The 19,828-nt window shown below is 43.0% G+C and overlaps 3 protein-coding genes across 6 annotated transcripts; 1 reads left to right on the plus strand and 2 right to left on the minus strand.

The window, feature by feature from the left end:
• Nucleotides 1-187: 187 nt before the first annotated feature.
• Nucleotides 188-10,292, minus strand: mapk14a (mitogen-activated protein kinase 14a). 3 transcript variants are annotated; one of them, XM_057039616.1, is made up of 12 exons: nucleotides 9,889-10,292; nucleotides 7,768-7,897; nucleotides 7,623-7,681; nucleotides 4,867-4,978; nucleotides 4,377-4,406; nucleotides 4,204-4,251; nucleotides 3,999-4,113; nucleotides 3,843-3,914; nucleotides 2,435-2,514; nucleotides 1,802-1,880; nucleotides 1,465-1,638; nucleotides 188-1,313 (listed from the first exon to the last, which is right to left on the minus strand). In XM_057039616.1, the coding sequence occupies exons 1-12, from the start codon at nucleotides 10,005-10,007 to the stop codon at nucleotides 1,249-1,251; spliced, it is 1,083 nt and encodes a 360-aa protein (XP_056895596.1). In that variant the 5' UTR covers nucleotides 10,008-10,292; the 3' UTR covers nucleotides 188-1,248. The 3 variants fall into 3 exon arrangements, with proteins under 3 accessions (XP_056895596.1, XP_056895595.1, XP_056895594.1); XM_057039615.1 differs by lacking the exon at nucleotides 2,435-2,514 and adding an exon at nucleotides 2,871-2,950 and having other exon boundaries at nucleotides 9,889-10,291; XM_057039614.1 differs by lacking the exon at nucleotides 2,435-2,514 and adding an exon at nucleotides 2,871-2,950 and having other exon boundaries at nucleotides 3,999-4,251.
• Nucleotides 10,293-10,705: 413 nt separating this feature from the next.
• Nucleotides 10,706-18,332, minus strand: elapor1 (endosome-lysosome associated apoptosis and autophagy regulator 1). The gene is made up of 22 exons (XM_057039610.1): nucleotides 18,178-18,332; nucleotides 16,733-16,853; nucleotides 16,458-16,638; nucleotides 16,235-16,382; nucleotides 16,075-16,155; nucleotides 15,882-15,987; nucleotides 15,628-15,777; nucleotides 15,408-15,496; nucleotides 15,125-15,302; nucleotides 14,625-14,753; nucleotides 14,352-14,442; nucleotides 14,163-14,268; nucleotides 13,939-14,076; nucleotides 13,596-13,859; nucleotides 13,297-13,473; nucleotides 13,071-13,218; nucleotides 12,612-12,705; nucleotides 12,364-12,465; nucleotides 12,127-12,253; nucleotides 11,729-11,907; nucleotides 11,471-11,636; nucleotides 10,706-11,388 (listed from the first exon to the last, which is right to left on the minus strand). The coding sequence occupies exons 1-22, from the start codon at nucleotides 18,262-18,264 to the stop codon at nucleotides 11,302-11,304; spliced, it is 2,949 nt and encodes a 982-aa protein (XP_056895590.1). The 5' UTR covers nucleotides 18,265-18,332; the 3' UTR covers nucleotides 10,706-11,301.
• A 105-nt stretch (nucleotides 18,333-18,437) lies between these two features.
• cfap276 (cilia and flagella associated protein 276) lies at nucleotides 18,438-19,814 on the plus strand. 2 transcript variants are annotated; one of them, XM_057039621.1, is made up of 4 exons: nucleotides 18,438-18,807; nucleotides 19,174-19,287; nucleotides 19,373-19,494; nucleotides 19,592-19,814. In XM_057039621.1, the coding sequence occupies exons 1-4, from the start codon at nucleotides 18,733-18,735 to the stop codon at nucleotides 19,668-19,670; spliced, it is 390 nt and encodes a 129-aa protein (XP_056895601.1). In that variant the 5' UTR covers nucleotides 18,438-18,732; the 3' UTR covers nucleotides 19,671-19,814. The 2 variants fall into 2 exon arrangements, with proteins under 2 accessions (XP_056895601.1, XP_056895602.1); XM_057039622.1 differs by having other exon boundaries at nucleotides 19,373-19,488.
• The last annotated feature ends 14 nt before the right edge of the window (nucleotides 19,815-19,828 follow it).

Consider the following 19,828-nt stretch of genomic DNA (forward strand, 5'->3'; position numbering starts at 1 on the left):
AACTTAAATTCATAGTTATACAAAGCTTATAATAAATTCCTTTGCATTGCACGGAAATGAGATAAGGTAAAACTGGAAGAACAAAATTTATGTGTGGGCAATTCTTGTTCTCTCTTTACACAAGATAAAATTGATTGCTCTGTAAACTGGAACACAAGCAAGCAAAATGATAAATAGAGAGGAAGAGTCTCTTAAAAATAAGTCTTTATTTTGTTAAACAAAGGATTGAAGATAGTAGTTATTCAGGAGTGAAAAATACTTTAAAGAACTTTTTCATTGCCGTTTATAAATATCACCTGCACAACGTATAAATACACCAGAAATTCTTCTTTTACACAATTAGCAGAATTTCTATTAGGTTTTGGCAAGATATTTGAACTCCTGTAAACCAAAAACACACTTGAAACTGTGTACATACACACCGATGTACACAGAACAGATTGCTTCACAACTTCAAATTTTAAACACATAGCAGGTATTTACATGTTTCTGAGAGGAGCATTTACGCCTCGTTTCTTGTAGGTGCTTCGATGAGGACTGCCGTCCCTTTACAGTAGAGGCTCAGACGTTTCTGTATAGATATGATACGTGGTGAGTGGCGCAAGAGTCTATCAAAGCATCTAAATGTACGAAATAAACTCCAACCCAAGAACAGTCAAAGACTACACAAGAGACACAAGACGCAAAATGTAACAGCATAAAAAAAAACTTACTGTCACAGATATGAAGTCCCTCAGATTGCATTTTAAACATGGGAACAATTGGGATGCGAAAACCGGATCAAAACACACAAATAGTATGTGACCCTGCACTATTTGTGGCAGCTTGTAAGAGGGACTGTAGACGATCAGGATTGATTCCACCCACAGACAACAGCTTATTCATAAATTACTCAATAGAAGGTTTAAAAAGGCAGAACAGCACAGCGGCAGGTTCTCGTGTTTTAGCATCTCAAAGTCACAGTGACAAGTCATCAAATTTAAAAAATCTGTATATGATATTGGCACAAAGTGAGGTTTTCCAGCAACGGTCCGTCAACATTAGTGGTTTGTTGAACAGATTAACGACAATCGGCCGACTTCCCTTTGTATAGATAACGATCGCTGGTAAAAAAAGCTAAACACAACAATGCTTCCTGTTAATAGACTGTAAAGGTCCGCGACGTGCGTCCGACAGTTTAACACTAACACACAAGAACAAGGTCCTTAAAACTGCGTAAGGCTGCGGGTCATCGTGCGTGCGACGTCCTCATTCCATGTCGTCTTCGTCAAAAAGTGGCGGCTCAAAACTAGAGACCTCCTCGTGGGTTAATCCTGCAATGAGTCAACCATGAGAATCATCATCATCAGTATCAGCATCAACATCCGTTTTTCTGCAGTCAGGATGTCACAAAAGCTGAATTCCACTTATAAATAACGTGTGTGGCCAGATGGAATCTATTTTTTTGCACGTGTGAGGTCATACGTTTCCATTCTTCGATCTCCAAGTCTCGACTCTCAAAGCTCTGGTCCAAGGGCTCGGCCACGGGTTCGTCGTCTGGGTCATGGTACTGAGTGAAATAGGGGTGAGCCAGAGCTTCGGCAGCGGTTATTCTCTTGTCCGTGTCCAGAACCAGCATCTTCTCGAGGAGGTCCACAGCTTAAAGACAACAGAACACTTTACCTGCGAGCCATCAACAGTGGACAAACACTGAACTCTGTCCAGTGGGGGCATTTTAACATGAAAATTACTTAAAACAAAAGTCTCACTGACAGTTTAGGAACATCACACTGCATGTTAGAAAAAGGCCGTATTCTTTTACCTAGTGGATTGGCGCCAAGGAACACATCAGCAAAGTTCCTCTTGGGCATGCATGGCAGGGAGTTGATGTAGTTCCTGGCCTAGAAAAACAACACGGGGGGGATTTAATTTCAACTTCAACAGGCAGCAACACCTCACTCACATTTCGCTCGGCAGATTTGTAATGAGGCTCAATTTCTAGAGACGCAAGTCACACAAGGCTAATGACTTCTAATAATTACTAATGACTTGGAGGCAAATTAACATAATGCAGAAAATGTGTGACTGACAGTCCTTAAATTCCCAAAAAACAAAATTTCATCTTTTAGACAGATAACTGACAGGGACTTTAAACAATCACAAAGTCAAGCTCAGACCAGTGTAGGAAAATCTCTTTTCTTTGATCACATGCAGCAAGCAGACACCAAACGTGAGCTACGCTTAAAGTGGAAAAGCAAATCTTTAAATCACCAACGGAATCAGAATCTCCCTTATTAAGATAGGTCGAGGTTGAGAATTCGATTTCCATCAACCTCTTTCTTAGTTTCACCAAACTATTTCAAGAGAGGCAGAACTCCAGAAGCAGAGATAAAGCTGATCTTCAGTTCCTGCTTTGACTTTGACAACCTGTGTACAAGCTGCAGTTCCTGCTCACCTCATGGCTGGGCATCCTGCTTATTAGGGATGCTGGGGGCGTTCCTGTCAGCCGCATTATCTGCTGAAGCTGGTTTATATCTACAGCACGAATGTCAAGGGGAGTGTAGCGACAGAGCGAAGTTGGTTAAGAAGCTGGGTCTCGCTCGAACGCGGTGCACCTGAAGGCATCGTGTTAGGACGAGAAGCAGGCTGCGAGCTGTGAAGCAGCCAGTGTGGCGGATTTGTAGAAAAGACACAACAAAAGACCCTGCAGAGCAGTTGACCAGCGAAAGGCTGGGCTCAGCCGCACCACCTTGGTTGCTGTATTGCCGGAAACACCACTGAATCTCCCAGTAAGACAGGCAGAAAGCACACAGAGCTCGGAAAACATGCTGTCAGTCCGCCGGCACAGATGCGAGTTATTGCACAGCAGTTGTGTAACTTTGTGAACTCACAGACTCTGAAGAGAGTTTCTTCAAGAGCTCAGGCCCCGGTGTTCCCACGAGGAGCATGATAAGCTTCAACTGATCAATGTCTACCGGGAGCTCGGTAAAGGAAGACCAGATACTGGACAGGGGAGAACTTACAATCTGACCAGTCACCAACCTCCCTATGCCCAGTAAAACCAGTGCATGACATCAAATTCACTTTCATATGAGGAACATAAGACAGGAGAAAAAAGCTTCTGGTGTATAAAAAAGGAGACATCTGGCAGTCTTGTTGAACATTTGATTTGGAAACTCAGCTGTTCATCTGAGAAAACTGAAGGGGGAAGAAAAATTAACATCACAGATCTCCAAAAGCATCAGTGGTGCAGGCAGATTGCACATATTGATGGCACAAGAAGAGGAAACTCAGCAACAGAGGAATAATGTAAAAGTTATCAGCGGCATTGTGTTGCATGAGAGGAACAGAATTTTGTGGTGAGTAAGAAATAAAATGGCGCAGACCAGAGTCCTGCATGTGTCCAATTTTGAAACCCTGGTCTAACCCACTGCCTGTTAACATGAGAACCTGACCTGTGAACTGTGTCGTATTAACTCACATTCACGTGCTTATTTTAACCTCAACATTTCAAACACTGGGCTAAATTTAGACTTTATTATCGACCAATCAACACAGCGTAAAGTCTGCATTTATTTCTGTTTTGGGGGCAAAGTGCACTTTCACCAGCACAACCGGAATAAAATGCACTACTGAGCATTTCTGTTACTTTTGGAGCAAGTTCAATAAACTGAAATAATTATGTTGCATCACCGACTTGCGACCTGCTGCAGGACTCCGGAGCAGCTCAGTCTGCAGTAGAAAAACAGAATCAAAAGCTTCCCTGACAATGTCACTGTGCATTTAACCTGTAAGATTTGTTATGCAAACGTGTGTCAGAGCCTCATATGCAGGAGCTGCAAGTGTATCGCTGAAAAGGATACGGTCGGTACCAGGAAACAGAGTCCGTCCGGTAAGGAGTTCAGCCATTATACACCCCACTGACCAAATATCCACTGAAAAGAGAAGCGGGACAGAGATTAATGACAGTTATCGTGATGTTTGGGTGAAAAGGTCAAAGGTGTGTCAACATCAACCACCTGTCATGTTGTAATGCATCCAGTTCAACATGATCTCCGGTGCACGGTACCAACGAGTGGCCACGTAGCCGGTCATCTCGTCGTCAGTGTGCCGTGCCAAGCCAAAGTCCAATATCTGGGAACATGGGCAGGAGAGAACAGAGCTTACAGCAAAATAATCACAGTTTTTGCTCGTTGCTGTAAATGAGAAGAGGAATTCACTGACCTTCAGCTCACAGTCTTCATTCACCGCCAGATTACCGGGTTTCAAATCCTGCAGAGGGGAACACCACAAAGTGGATTAAGCATTAATTAAGTGGTGGGGCAATGAGCAAACTCTTCATGGTTATAATTAAAAACTTTAAAGTATAACATCAGAAAAAATAATCAATAACTCACCCTATGAATGATATCTGCAGAGTGGATGTACTGGGGCGGAAGAGAGAAAACATCTAATTAAAGTGAATTATTAGTGCAGACACTAATGAAACTGCTTTGTTGACTAATTTAGCAAGAAAAATGTTGATTTATATTTGTCCTATACACCCTGGAGAAGCTAACAGCTTAAAACCGTATCAACACTTTGCATCTTCCTCAATAAATATGAACAACTCTGCTCCTTAAACCCCTCACACCCTACTTTACAACTGTTGCCAATGTAATTATTGAGTCATTATACTGAAACTTTCTAAGTTTTTGATTAAGCCAAAACAAATTTTTTATCTTTATTTATTCATTCATTCCTCCAGCTCAAATCACCATTTTAATGAGGGTGAGTAAATTTTAGATCCACCACGGGTTGAGTGAGATCTGAACCTCTTGGCAACAAAACAAAAGCAACAGGTCTCAGTTCTTCCACAAACTGTCAAGAACATTCCTGAATCCTCACCTTTAATCCCCGGAGGATCTGATATATGAGGAACTGCACGTGGTCGTCTGTGAGTTTCTGACATTTGACAATGTTGTTGAGATCCGCCCCCATCAAGTGAGTCACCAGATACCTGCCAGATACAAGACAATAAAAACCACAGCACATTTTCAACTGGCAGAACCATCGGAAGTCATTGTTGTCACAGGCAGACAGTGAAGATACCTCGAAATCAAACGTTATAAAGTTGTTTAAAGTTGCCATTGCTTGGATTGAGCTTAGCTGCCACCTCTTTTCCTTCTTGTTTTACCAGAAAGGACTTAAAGGCCGAGCCCTGTGCAAATGAATGTAAGTTAACAGCAACCGGCGTCAGATAAAAGGTCTTAATGCCGCTGCATCAGGGGAACATTCGCGTATAATCCCGGAGCTGTTTGAAAACAGGCAGCCTTGGCAACGGCTGGACAGTCGACAGCTGTACAGCCAAAAATGCGCAGTGCACAACACATTATGAACACACGCCTGCTCACACGAAGAGTGCCGGCCCTTAAATAGCACCTGGTTACACTTGAACTTGTTGCTGGATGCAAACAGACTTCTCGTTCAGAGTTCAGCCGCCATGGAAAAAAAGGATATAAATAGCGGCCTCTGTCTTCCTCTCTCAGAGAAACGGGAGCGAGGCCGGAGCTGTGACCAGTCTCTCCGCCGTCCTGACTGCGTCTGTATTTTTAGAGCCAGGGGAAACACAGTCCCGGCATATCTGAGGTTTATCCTGATATCACACATCGCTGATAATAATTAGTGTCCTGCCAGGTATGAAGGTGAAGAATCGTGTTTCCCTGCAACAGCCAGTGACCCAGAATTCACTCAAGAAAAACAACGCCAGAAATGAATTTCATAAAATACTTCTGCTGTTTCAAGAGCACTCGTCAAAGTTGTTCAGTAAAAGTGTTTTATGGTCAATTGGAAAGCGAGCAAGGTCTGCTATTATAATATCACCTAATCTTTGCACACTCTGCCAAAATACACAATATTCTGGACAAGCTTTTTGACAACGCTAACTTAGGTCATTTTAAAATCTGAATAAATGCAGTGGATGAAAATAAAGCTTTGGGGCACTCATTAATTACCAGTCTCTCATGATGGAAAATAAACAAAACAACCCACAGTGGTTGTGCTGCCTGGCATCACTTAAACATGCAGCAATTACACACTAAATAATATATTTAATAAAATATTTAATATTTCAGATAAATACATAGAACAATGCAGTAAATCACATCTATTCTTGCACTGACTCAACATTCAGGGGGGGTAAAAAAAAATAAAAATATGATGAACAAAGCAAAGTAGTGTGATTGACACTCAAACAGCTTCACAACGGTTAATCCTGCAGCACTGAGCTCATAATTGTTTGAGACAAAAACAAGTATTAATGCAGAGAACTGCCACAAACCACAACATCGAGTCACCCTGAATCACTTGCAGGGGAATTTCTTCATTGTGACAAATCTATTCACACAGCTGCTGTGAACACTGAGTACACACATTGTCCAAAACAGTGCAAAACAACTGCAGGCGGTTTGGCTGGCGTTGGTTCTATTATGCTCATTGCAACATAGCTGAATTAATTCAAGCAGGTCTGTTTGGAGCTATGAAAGACTCCAAAGTAAACATTCCTTTATCAACGTGGTGGCACATACCACAGCCACTGGCCCAGCATTTTAAAGAGTGTTGTTCTCACAGATTAAAAAACAATCCTCACTCACAGACACACCAATACGCTGTCACGCAGGTGGCTTTGTTTCTGGTTAAATAAGTTAAAAACAAGCTCCAACACGCATTATTACCCTCAGAAACCAGCTACTGTCCCAAAAAAAATACAGTCACGTATCTGTTCTGAGGAAACAGGCAGCTCCAATGTCTTGCAGCCAAAATTTAAAGTGCTCAATGATCCATCTTACATTCATCATAGATGCATAAATCATATTGGGTATTTAAATATATAGATAGTTTTTTAAGAAAATACCTTATACGCATGGTGGAATAAACATGATCATTTAAAAAAGAGAAGAACACGGTGCTCATCAAACGTGAGCTAATCTAATAAAACTACAGCCAAATTGTTGCATAAATGGTACCTAAATGGTAACCCCATGTCTAAAAACTTGGTTTACCCAGTATTCCTCAATCATATTCTGCACACTAAATGTAAACCGTTAATTAAAATTGTGTAACTGGCGATGACGGAGGCCTCACACAAGAACTCGGGCTCTGCTCTGCTCGCTTTGCAAACTGCTCTAAAAAGCTGGTTTCCTACTCAGGGGTGTAACCAGAACCAGGTTTCTGTCAACTGAAACCAGTGAAATCTTAAAGCTAGTTGAAAGTCTTCCTGTGTATAGAAAAGAGACAGTACCAACATGACAGGAAAGGCTGACACCTCAGTCGCTGTGTAGAAATTCCAACCATTTACTACATTAAAAAATTAAAGCTACCCTTCACCAGCATGAGAGTTTCACAAGAGCAGAAAGCAGGAAGCAAAGAGAAGGAAGCTGAGGGCGAAGGACTTTTTGCAGAGGCCTGAACGTGAATGACTAACAGAGGGGATATTCTGAAATGCTGCGGTGTTTAGTCAGCTGGCCCGTCTCCAGTCGTTTCCCAGCTTCAGTTAGCATTGTTTTCTACAGAGGTAGCAAAGCCAACAGTGTTCGCCACCACTTCCAGTGTTGCTGGAGTGAGCCAAAGACGTTTCTTTTAAATAAACACACGACACAACTTACACGTCATTGAATTCCTTCAGAGAAGTAGCCGGAGTGAAGACATCTAGGAGGCCAATCACCTGCAAAGAGTGTAAATCCACAGTCATCAGTCATCAGAACCAGGCTGCTTTCAGACATAAACATGTCAACGACGATGAGGTCTTACATTTTCATGTTTCATGTGCTTAAGTAGCCGCAGCTCTCTGTACGTTCTCTTGGCATGGATGATAGACTGAAATGGACGCGAGAGCTTTTTCACAGCTATCTTCAGCCCAGTCTTTATATCATCTGCAGAACTGGGGGAAAAGGGACAATAAATACGTTTGTGGTCATTAGAAACAATAACTGAAATGAACCAAAGTGTGCAGTTGAGAAAATAAATGTTCGTGCAGCGTTTGCTCTAAAAACAAATGGGGGACTTTCAAAGAAGATCAAAGGAGAAGGAAAACAGCTTCATCTGCAGAAATTCTCCCTTCTCTGGAGAGCAGAGGGGCCTAGAGTCTGTTCGGGGCAACAGTGAAAGACCCACCACACCTAACTAACCAAAAGACTTTTATCTTTCTCTGCTCAAACAGACCATAACCTTTCGCACGGCCACCTGAAAACACGCCATCACGCCTGTTCTGTGTCGTCTATCAGTGTCACGAAGGCATAATGGTGGTCTGAGTTGTGTGACTACGGAGCCACAATCACAGATCAATACAGCCCAAAATCAACCCTTGATTTAAAGATATTGTTTCACTTCAGTTCAGGTCTATAATATTGAAGAGGGATACAACTATATGTATATAACATCAAGATATAATCATGGGAACATGATTCTAGAGAATGGCAAAGGCTTCAGAATGTTTATGGTGAAAAACAAAAATCTTTTATATTTACTACTTGTGCAGGGTGACGAATAAGATAACTTTAATTATGATCAAGCTTCTAAAAACACAAAAACACTGTATCAATAAGCTACTCAGATATTGCATATCTTGCATATAATTGATTCTAAAACATTCTTATTTTATATTTTAAAATATATCTAATAAAGTAATCCCTAAAACCTACATTTGCTTTATTTCACCTTCAGAAATACAGAAAACTAATAAGAAATAACTTAATTCTTGTCCGACAATAGGAGCCCGTGCACACAGATGAATAATAATCGTCAAGGCCTTGTACGCAGACAGTAATCTGAGCAGCACCAGATTATCCTATTGCCCAGCAACAGCACAGATGTCCACTTCCATTTGCAAAACAAACATCTGCCCACTACATCAAATGAAACCACTCTTCAGTGCTGTGTCCTCCACAGTATCAGCACAAGCAATTTAATCACTTAACTAGTGTTCAAAGGTGATTTCTGAAAGTTTACTGTCATAACCAAGCCAAATTAAGAAAACCCACCTCGTGTGAAATGTCTACTGTGCAGGAAGTTGCACTGAATTTAGTCTGGAGTACGTTATAAATGAATAATACTGCTGTAATAACGCTGTCCATTATTGTCCCCCTGCTATTCACCATCTGTGTTACCATTAAAATAAATTAATTCTTCACAATGGAGTTGTGAATAAATATAACATATACTCTCACTTATTTAGCAAAATTTAGGCTGGTCTACAAGTAATGGAAACAGGTTCAAAACTGAAAAGCGACATGATTTTAACATTTTTACACAACTAAAACTGACAGTATCGTCGATGTTCTGCTCTGTTGGTTTAACCTCAGCAATAATCACTTATGTTAGGCTGTATTGAACCTGTTTAACAGTGTATCTAAACACGTCGAAACGACATGATAACATATTTAATATGAGATAATGAACTGCACTACAAAACATGTTATCGACGACTAATTTAGTCAGATTACGTCACCTGTTAGGGGACGTTTACGCTCATAACTGGATAATCGAAATGGAAAAATCTTTATTTTTTAAATAAAAAAGATTTGGTGTTCCAGTAAATGCAGACACTCATTTAATAACCATCTTATAGATTTTGTAGGTGTAACAAATCAGATCCACACATTTTGTCAACAGTTGCTGTGAGAGCAATTTTCCACCGTTGTGGCCTGTCTGTACTGTAACTCAGCAAAAGACTCACAACTCGCCACAAAATACACTTTTAAACTGGTTTCCGTGTTTGCAGATAAATAGTAGGGCACCTTACTGCTCAAGGCAGGACAGAGCTAACCCAACTTTAGCATCTGCACCGCAGGCCTCGTCTAAATGAATGGAGGTCAACTTGGGTGACTCGGCTTTGTGCAGAGTGAGAGTACAACGAAATTTAAAGTTATTTACCACACTGATCCGTAAGCACCGGAACCAACCGGGGACAAGTTTTGGTATCGTTCCGGGACTTCCCATATCGTCTTATTGACGTCCTGTCGATAGAAATTGGGTCTCTCTTCATGCGACATTCCTGCAGAACAAACTGCCGAGCAGCGACTTGACTTTCCGCTCTGATGTGGGGATTCCGTGTCCTGCAAGCCAGCGCAAAAGTTTCCTCCAAGTTGCGGAACTAGAGGCTAAACGAAATATCAATCGTCCGCCGGCAAGCTTCGACCAACATAAGTTATGAGGCTGCCTTCCAGTGAAATGATGCCGATTTTTTCGTCTTCTGGCTGTAAGTTTTGTGTTTCCACTTGCTTTCAGAGACAGCTCCCGAGATTTCCCCCAGCTTCCAAAACCTCGAAACGTATCGCGAGAGAATTCGAGAAACGATGGCCGGAACTCGACCGTGTGATGCTTTGAAGGACAACGGGAAAAACCAGACGACAAAGTAGACGACGCAATAACATGTTCGGTTAAGAATTAAGAATTAAGAAAACGAAATATATCTGCTTGAGTAGGGAAAAAATATTTTAATTAAAAATAACTTAAAGTATTGTATTTTCTTCAAATAATTAAAAAACCTGTATGTATTCAATCAATACACTCACTCATATCTGGGGACAGTTAACCCAAGAGTACTTGGAAGAACTATTTTTTGTCCGTGAGAAAAACCCAAATAAGAGCAACGCATACACAAGGAGAATGTGCAAACAGCACATAAATAAAGCTTCAAAAATTGAACAAGATCTTTCTTATGAGTATGAGGTGACTAGGTAAATTCCTGCACATTTTGGATATTACTTTATTTAAACGATCACTGAAAGATGAGGTGTTTTTAATTGAACACAAAAAACAAACAAATATATAATGACAATAACGCAACTAGTGTTAAAAGATGAGTAACAACATTTTTTTTTCTATGCTCTGCACAAAGATTTTAACAAACGTACCTAAAGGCAGCATTGTACACTAGTTGTTACTGGATATAGTAAAAACATAGCTTACGTCTAAAAACTGACCCCAATATTGATTTTTTTTAAAAAGGCAAAAATTGAATAAAAAGATGTAAAAAGAAATTAGGAATAATTGTTGAGGCTCATCCTCATAGTAGGGTATGTCTAACATCATCAATCGTATGAAACATTTCAAACAAATCAATAGGCTTTAAAACAAAATATCCCCAATATGGAGACATTGTACTGTTATACTGTTTGACAGCCTAACTTGTGAAAAGTAGCTCTAAATTGGTCAGTCTGTGCAAGTCTGTGCCTTACCATCTGTGCCATTTATAATATTTTAATAAGCTTTTAACTATCCACTCTGTTGTCACTCACACCTAAAAGCAACATTGTTGTCAAACCATATTTTATAAACAGGCATTCAATCATCGTCCGTGTCTTCATCCACTCTTCGCTGGTGCGATGACGATGACTTGAGTGGCACAGAATCGAATCCATCGGATGTCCTCTGTTGAAAGATTTATTGGAACACAGGATGTACGTTTGGCCTGTATGGAGCTCAAATGTCTGGGTATTGTGGGGTTACTAACCTCTCGTGAGTAGGCTCTAATTTTGCTGAAGAAGGGTTTTTTGCTGAGGTACATGACATCATCTTCTGCATCCTCTCCTTCCATTATTGCACAACTGTCGGCAGTGGGCAGGTCACACTCTTTACCACTGGAGTTCATAACCAGTTTGGAGTACTTGTACTGCAACCTGCAGCATAAAGCCTGCGTTATAGTTCCGTTGCTACTTTACATCAGCTGTTTAATTCAAATAAACAAAGAGCCATGCAGTCTCAGTCTCACTTGCGTGTCTTCTTCCAGAAATAGCAGCTGATGCTCATCAGCAGCACGGCAGCTATTGTTCCAGTGGAAACACCAAATCTGAGCCAGAAATCCAGAGACACACAAGCACTGACTGCGGGTGGCGGCAGTGACTCTCCTCCGAAACACTGCAGTGGTTGCTGCCACACGTAAGTGGTTCTCTGAAACACAACAGGGAATTCCTTTTAACGTGTCGGTAAATCCACACATGGCATTTCCATCTCCCAGTTAGATGCTTTACTTTCAGTCTCTGCTGAAGCAACTCTACTGACACCTTGTGGTAGGAGGCAGTAAATAAAAGAAAAACTCCACCACATTGGGGTAGGTGATCCTTCGTGTGTATGAAAGGCTTTTGTAAGTGGGCCCATGCGCTAATTTACCTGGATTCCCTGGATGCATGCGCTAACAATCGCTCTGTAGTTGTTCGTGGTGCAGCGTGGACATGCATACTGACTCTCCCACAGGAAATGGAAGGTACAGCCATCACAAGTCCCCTCTGAACAGTTACTGTAGAAGAATACAAATTAGATCATGAAGACGAGTTTATTCCTAATTATTCATGGTATTTGATTTGCCCAAAGGGACCAAAAGTCCAGTGCGGTCTCGGTGACAGATACCTCGGCAGCGTTATGAGGTCTTTGGCAGTTACTGTGGGGTTACATCTCAGTCTGACAGTGGCTGATCGGCCCTCTTTACAAGCCAGCGTCGACTCAGAGGACCTGGGAATATTCACCAATATGAGGAACACGAACTTGAGTTTGGGTTTACTTCCTCCTTATACCTTGATGTCACAATACCGGCACATACACATCTGTGGAACATCGTACATGTCAAAATAGCAGAACCAAAGAAGTTCTAGCTTTACCCGAAATAGAAAATGACATCTCGGAGCCCCGTTGCAGATGGAAACAGCCAATCGGGAGAGGAGATGCCACTCAGGGTCGTGTCAGTGGTCACGCCTTGAAAATAATTAGACGTGTAACATGTTGATAAGACGTGCAACGAATGCGACCTGACTTTGCTGCCAAAGGCATTACATGCAAATATCTGTGAGATGAAATGAACAAGTTATCTCAGACTTTGGCACAGTCATTTATGCACAAATAACAAAAGAGCAATATGAAATGCAGAAATATTATCCTGCGTTCACACCAAACAGCAAATTGCTGGTGGCTGCAAAGACCCATTTAGGGAGTTAAATAAAGGCTTATACAAAATAACTTAACTTAATAACTTAACATGGAATCTTTAAAATCATGGTAAAATTCAACCCTTCAACACCATTTCCACCATCCACAAGGGTTTTAGAACATTCCGTCTGTACCTATCAGTGCGTCACCGATGAGAACAGGCTGTGTGGACACCAGGCTCTGACTCCTGATGCCAGAGGGGACGGCAGTGGACTGACAGACGTAACCTTTCACCTCATTGCCACTTTCTGTCACGTTGTCCACACAGGTCGCCATTCTGCCCTGCAAGAGAGACGCGCAGCCGCTTAATAGGCTTTAAATCCCGCTTGCGAATGAACGCGACCGGCCCAGCTTTCTCACCTTCTCCCCACACAGGCCAATGTTAAAGTGATGGAAATATCGCAGGCCTTTGTTGGTGAAGCGGGGGCCGCTCTGGAAGCTGGTGATGTTGGACAGAGCAGAGAAGTCATAGTGCATTCGCTCTCCTTCTGTGGTCAGCACGTCCAGACTGCAGTCGCTGCGGCAGGCAGTGTAAGCCTGCAGGCACAAACACATCATCTGTGATGCAAATACCACCTGGAATACAGCAGCTGCTCTCTAATACAAGATATGGGTGCATCAATCTATCGGTGTGTAAATGGAGACACTCCTCGCTTCACCTCATTGCGCTCCGTGTTCGGTCCACAGGGGATACAGGCGTCCACACCGACAGACTGATCGGCCCTGATGATGGTGTTCGGCGGGCAGCTTTTGCACACTCCAGTCCCGTTGACCATGTAGTGTCCCGGTGGGCAGGGGACACAGGCGGAGCTGAACCCGGCGGGATTGACAGCACAGCGGCGACACTGCGAGGCCACGCCTCCGATTACGTTGGCGATGTTGATGGAGTAGATCCTCGCCATGTCGCCACTGTGTTTTCTCCCCTGAGAGGAATTTAAGACGGATGATGTAATCGCCGCCCTGGTGGCAGGCTGCGGTAAAAGAATTCCGGCGGTGTCCCACCTCACTGTTTTTTCCTGTGCGTTGAAACGACCACGTGAAGCTGTGGGTGGTATTCTTCTGGATCAGGAAGGAGTACGACTGTTTGGCCTGACTGCCCCTCCACCACTCCACCACATCATTCAGCCACTGGTTGTAACCCTGCAGACAAACACGCCGCTGGCGTGAGCGTTCATCGCGGTTCCCAGCTCTCTGTGCTTAACAGTCACGCCGCCACAAATCCTCACCGCCAAAAAAGAAAAGGTGCAGTTGGCCGAGCATGTGGTCTCAAAAACGAAGGAGATGCGCGACAGCTCACTGTTTTCACTGGCTTTGGATACCGACTGAGGCAGCCTGCCGAACAGGAAACATCCTCTCGTTACATATACGCATCCATATGTTGTATGTACCTAATCCATTTGAATAGCACCTCTGACCTGTATCCAGGCACTTTCAACGTGAGCATCTGGTTGTCCACGTCCTGATCCCCAGGTGTGGTGTAGACATATTCCCCAGCCACCTCCCATCCTGTCATTACACGTGATTGAGGAAACAGCCACACCATCAGACATTATTTGTTAATTAGAAAAAGAATGATCAGGCAATTGTCATATTTATTACAACTGTTATCATTCTAATCACATTAAAAGTAGTTCCACGTTCCTCATTAGACTCCTGATAAAGATCCAAAACAGGCCTCTGTGACTCACCGGTGGTGTTTTCTGAGTGGCTTAACCATTGACGGAGAGTGTAGCTCCTCATGTTCTTCGGCATCGTGTTCCACCATTTGTATTCAAAAGCCAGGACTGGTTCTGTACCGACGGGGCACTTGATGCAGGCTGCAAATTGATTATTTTTCTATTAACAGTGCTTATTTTTCCTGTTTCTGACATTTTAATTTCATATCAATGAGGTGTCTGGGTTTTTTTTGTTTGTTTGTTTTTTCTTTCTTTCAAAGCTCTTTCAGTTCTCAGTGGGAAATTCTATTTCTGTCCTTTTCCTTTTAGGCTGTGAGAATGAGCCAAAACAATAGTTTTTACAGTGCGATATTGAATATTTTCTAAAGACAATTATAATAAGTCCAATTTAAAGTCAGGAAGTAACAGAAAACCAACTAAACAACATTTAAAAAGACCCTGGTAGATCAGGACAAAGGTTCTTCTGTCTGTTGTGCATGTAAGGTCACATGAGGAGTTTGGTAATTCGGTACCTGTTCCATTGGAGTAGGAACCTTGGTCGCAGGGTTCACAGGTGGAAGAGTTGCTGAAGAAGAAACCCGGGTTGCACGGAGGACAGGTTTGCTTCTCGCCCGATGCAGGCAGCTTCACGGCTCCTTTGACAGTCTCGCTGCAGATCTTGGGCTGGATCCACTTGTACATAAGCTGAGTCTAAAAACAGCAGGGTGCATAAATGGAGCAACCCAGATAATAACATGGATAAAATAACTGCACCAGATGGTCACTGGGAAATTTCTCCCTATGTGCTCCACTCACCTTTCCCTTGGAGTCGCAGGGAGTGTGGGTGTAGAAGTAGTCGCTGACCGTGCACGCCGGCCTAGGTTTGCATGTTCCAGAACCGGCCTCTGCAACGATGGGAAGGAAAGTACAAAGGAAAGAAAACATTTAGATCCAGTGATTAGACAAACCTCCCAGAGTCGTGTGACTTTAACAAGGGGATAATTAAAGCAAACTCAGATCATGCAAATGTGCACACCTGAATATTTATCTGGATCACAGTGAAGGCAAACGGTGGCGCCTTTGTTTGAGTAGGTATCAGCTGGGCACGGGGTGCAGCGAGCAGATCCTGGCTTTTCACTGTAGGTGCCGGGTTTACACTGGAAACACTCAGATGTGTACGAAACCCCTAAAAGAATCCAACCAAGCAGCCACTTAATCATCAACAGGAAGTGAGATAGGGAAGTGTGACACTTTTAAAATGGGGCCTATTAGACACAGGCGATACTTTACCTGAGATGCCGATGTTTCTGAGCAAAACAGGTTTGACTTCACTGCCAGCCACGACGTAGCCCGTCGTCCTCCAGTACAGCACGTTGTTGCCAGTCTTCAGCTCGGCCTGCGCACAGTGAACAGGGATGGTTGGAATCTGGAGTCTGCAGTCAATCACTTGGAATCGTGATAATAAAGCCAAGTTTAAACAAACCAGATACTTGCTCCACTTGGTTTCAGAGATCTTCATCCAGCGGCTCGCCGAGTCTGTAGACTGGCACTGGTCGTTTTGAACCTGCGCGGCAGAGGGAGGAATCAGCCAGTGGTCGCCAGAGATCACCGACATTAAGATCCAGTCGTTTTAATGCACTCACAAAAAACTCAAAGTAGATGCCTTCGTCAGGGTAGACGTACTCAAAGGTCACGATGCCCGGTTTTTTCAGGTTCACGGCATAGAACAGTGTGGCCGTGCACTCGTCCGTGTTGGAGGATATGTAATCACCTTTTGGGGTCCAGGTGGAGCTGGAGAGATGGAAGCAAGAACCGTTATTACTCACACGCTCGATGGAGCGACCAAGCTCCCAAACTTCAGCCGACCTGGAGCAGTTTGTGAAGATGTCCTCGTCGTTTGGGTTCACCCCCTGGTTGGAGAACCCTGACGGAAGGCTGTCCCACTCGTCAAAGGCGATGCCGGTGCCCAGAGAGTAGGTGCCCACCGCGCACTTCTTGCAGCGCTGCGACTGCATGTCCAGGAACTCCCCCTCACTACAGGAGAATGCTGGGAAAGGAAGGAGAATGTGTGAAGGACACAGCGAGGGGCCATTTTATTTGACGCATTAAGGTTACGATCCATAATGTGGGGGTCGACCTACCGCACTGAGTGCCGTGCACTGGATCTGGGAGACCCGTGCATATGTCAGCTTTGTTGGGAACCGCCACTCGCCATCGTGAGCCGAACACGTCACATTCTGTGTACTCATAGTGATAATCTGACTGTAACCACAAAACACAGATGTTCGTTTCACACAGCTGGAGACACGGCGAACCAAACCAGGTCAACGCTACTTTTTTTTTGTGAAATCTCTCCAAAACCAGACAAGCCTCTTTTCCAAATAAAGGCTGCGGCTAATATTTGCCCAGGAAGCCACCTCGACTGTTTAGATCTCACTCATCTAGGATGTACTGCGACTCCCTCCAGGGTTTGTTTACCCAGCCGATGGGAAGAAATGCCGGTTGGCCCAATCCTTCTGTAAATATGTCATTTCACTGTTGTCACAGCACTTTGGAGATAACAGGCTGTCACGTTAAAATAAAAAAAAAGGCTCATCTGGTGTACTTTAACACCTACTGACGCCTACTTACAGCAGTGATAAACACCATCCCACCCAGAATCCCTAAAATGGGATCATGTCACACACACATGGTTCAAATATCATGTTTACCTAATATGAATATTGTCTGGGAACCTTTTTCCTGATCAGCAGTTGGTTAGAATGTTTCAAGGGAGGTCACTGAAGAGATTAATCCAAGCCCACGCATGGCCGTTTGGGATTAATGGTTAACAGAGGCGCCGTGGCAGCAGCACTCCTCTGCATCTGTGTTTTCAATTAGATCAGCTACATTAAGCTATGGATGGGGGTATCAGGTGAACACAGGGGGCAGGATGGGGAGAACCTGATGTTAAAATGCACCAAAATGGAGATCTGCTGTTAACAAACATGAGGAAACCAAGGCAACGGGACATCATGACCTCTGTGCCTCCCGCTAGTGTGACTGTTATGGAAACCAAAAAGAAAAGATGTGATCTTCCTAAATCACCCCTGTTAACATTCTAATGGCTTAGTTGCCCTCACTGTGGTATTACTGGAGTAGCGTATGCCGATAAAAAAGAAATTTGGTACTTCTTATCAGGCAGCGCTGTTATGCAAATAGAAAACCAATAGATGATGAGACTACGGCAGCTCAGTAACATATGGAAGTTACAGGCAAGCTGTGAGAGCAGGTTCAGTACAAATAATGGGGATTATAGCTTCAATATGGTTGTCAAATGTTAATATGTACATGTACATTCCCCAGACTGTAGTCATTTGGTGTAACTTATACATTGGGGTTGAAATTTGGGCATAAATTGTTCCAGATATTACCAAATTAGTCCAGGAAAATAAACACAAACTGGTGGCAAATATGTTCAGAGACATTAATTTCGATAAATATAACATTAATATTTATTTATTCTGTAACTTGTCAAACTATTACAAACTACCACAATCTGACGCTGTTACTGGTAAAGTGTTGAATTCTGACAAAAGCCCCTCACCTCTTTGCACAGGGGTAAATCCGCAGAGGCCTGTGCGTAAAGCAGGCACAGCAGAAGGGGGCTCAGGTGCATCGATCCCGGCTGCATCGTCTCCCCCGATCCGTGCTGAAGTGATGAAGATCGCACGCTTAACCTGCGCCGTCAGGTGCACCGTGAAGGGGCGGGGCCTCATGACGAAAGCGGCCAAACCCACGCTGGGAGACGATGATGTCATTGATGAAGGCATGAATGCGCAGGCCTTCTTATCTGCTGTGGCATCGTTATTATTACATTATTTCCCTAAAAAAATGGTTCAGTTGACTATTTTAAGATGCAAAAATTGAAGGAGCTGGGCCTAGATTGGGATTATAAACACATATTAGAAAATATAGTGCATAGAGACTGTTAATGAAGTGTTGTTCAGCCTCAGCTTGGCAGAAACGGTGGGGTTAATGAGGACAGCACCGGAAGTTTGTGGTTACCTAGAAACCAGGTTTTGCATTACTCCACACAAAACTTTGCTAACTTCGCACAAGCAGAAAAACCCTCGCTTGTTTTCAGTTTTCTAAGTTAAATATGTCTAAACGCGATCCTTTTCCCTCACCAAAGCCCGAAAATGACGCCCATTTTAGTGGCTTCCGGCCGCCTCAGGTGAGTTTCGTGGAGGTTTTTAAATGTATCTTATTCATGGCGTAATTTCACTTGTACTGTTTATTCAATCGCCTTTACATGACATTATTTTTACTTTAATTAATTGTCGGGTAAGCGTACTCTTGATGCAAGGATGTCAGGAGTTTAACAGAAAACCTACAAATAATGAGTGTTAACTTACCGATTGTAAATTGTTTGTGTTGTTCGCTGGTCACATTCGATTAACTGGCCTTTTATTCAGCAACTTCTATCATTATAAATTTCAGAAAGACCAAATGTTCTGATGCTTATGACACCTTTATGAAACCTCTATGAATAATGCAGCTAAAACATTTATTTTGAACTGACATTCCTGGACTTGTGCAGAGGAAGTCATATGATAAACCAACACATATCGCCCAAATGGAGGAACCCTGGAGCCACCTCCACAGCTCTTCCACCCTGGCCAGCACTCGGCGAAGTGCTGGGCACAAACACAGGGTAAACTCCATGAGCAGGGCTCTGACAATCATTCTGCAAAGCATTTCATAGCCAACCCCAGCGATGTTTCGGATCTCTACTGTAGAACTCAGGAGACAGCCTCGATTTCCAACTCCAGTCCGTCTACGATCACAGCAAGGACTTCTTCTGGACGAAGAACCAGATGTTGTACCAGAAAGAGACCGTCTCCGAGCTCCCCGGGTGCATGTGTGACACATGACAGTGCATCAGCTATTTTAGCATTGAAATCTGATCACTATTTGATCCAACAGCGCTGAGTCACTATGTTTACAATGTTTTACAGGAAACAGGAGAAAGAGGAGGAGAAAGACATCAGAATGTGGGTTGATCCTCAAAGGGGTTCAGTTTATAGCATTAAATGAAGAAACTTCACTCAAGATCATCCATTGAAAACAAGAACAGAACTTCGTGCTGCAATAAATATTCAAGTAAACAGCAGAAGCAGATGTTGACATATAGTAATTAAATTAGTGGCGATGTGCTTAATAAAGCTCATATCTAATAAACAGGCATTTGTTTT

Source organism: Takifugu flavidus, chromosome 8 (assembly GCF_003711565.1).
Source record: "Takifugu flavidus isolate HTHZ2018 chromosome 8, ASM371156v2, whole genome shotgun sequence".
NCBI lineage: Eukaryota > Metazoa > Chordata > Actinopteri > Tetraodontiformes > Tetraodontidae > Takifugu > Takifugu flavidus.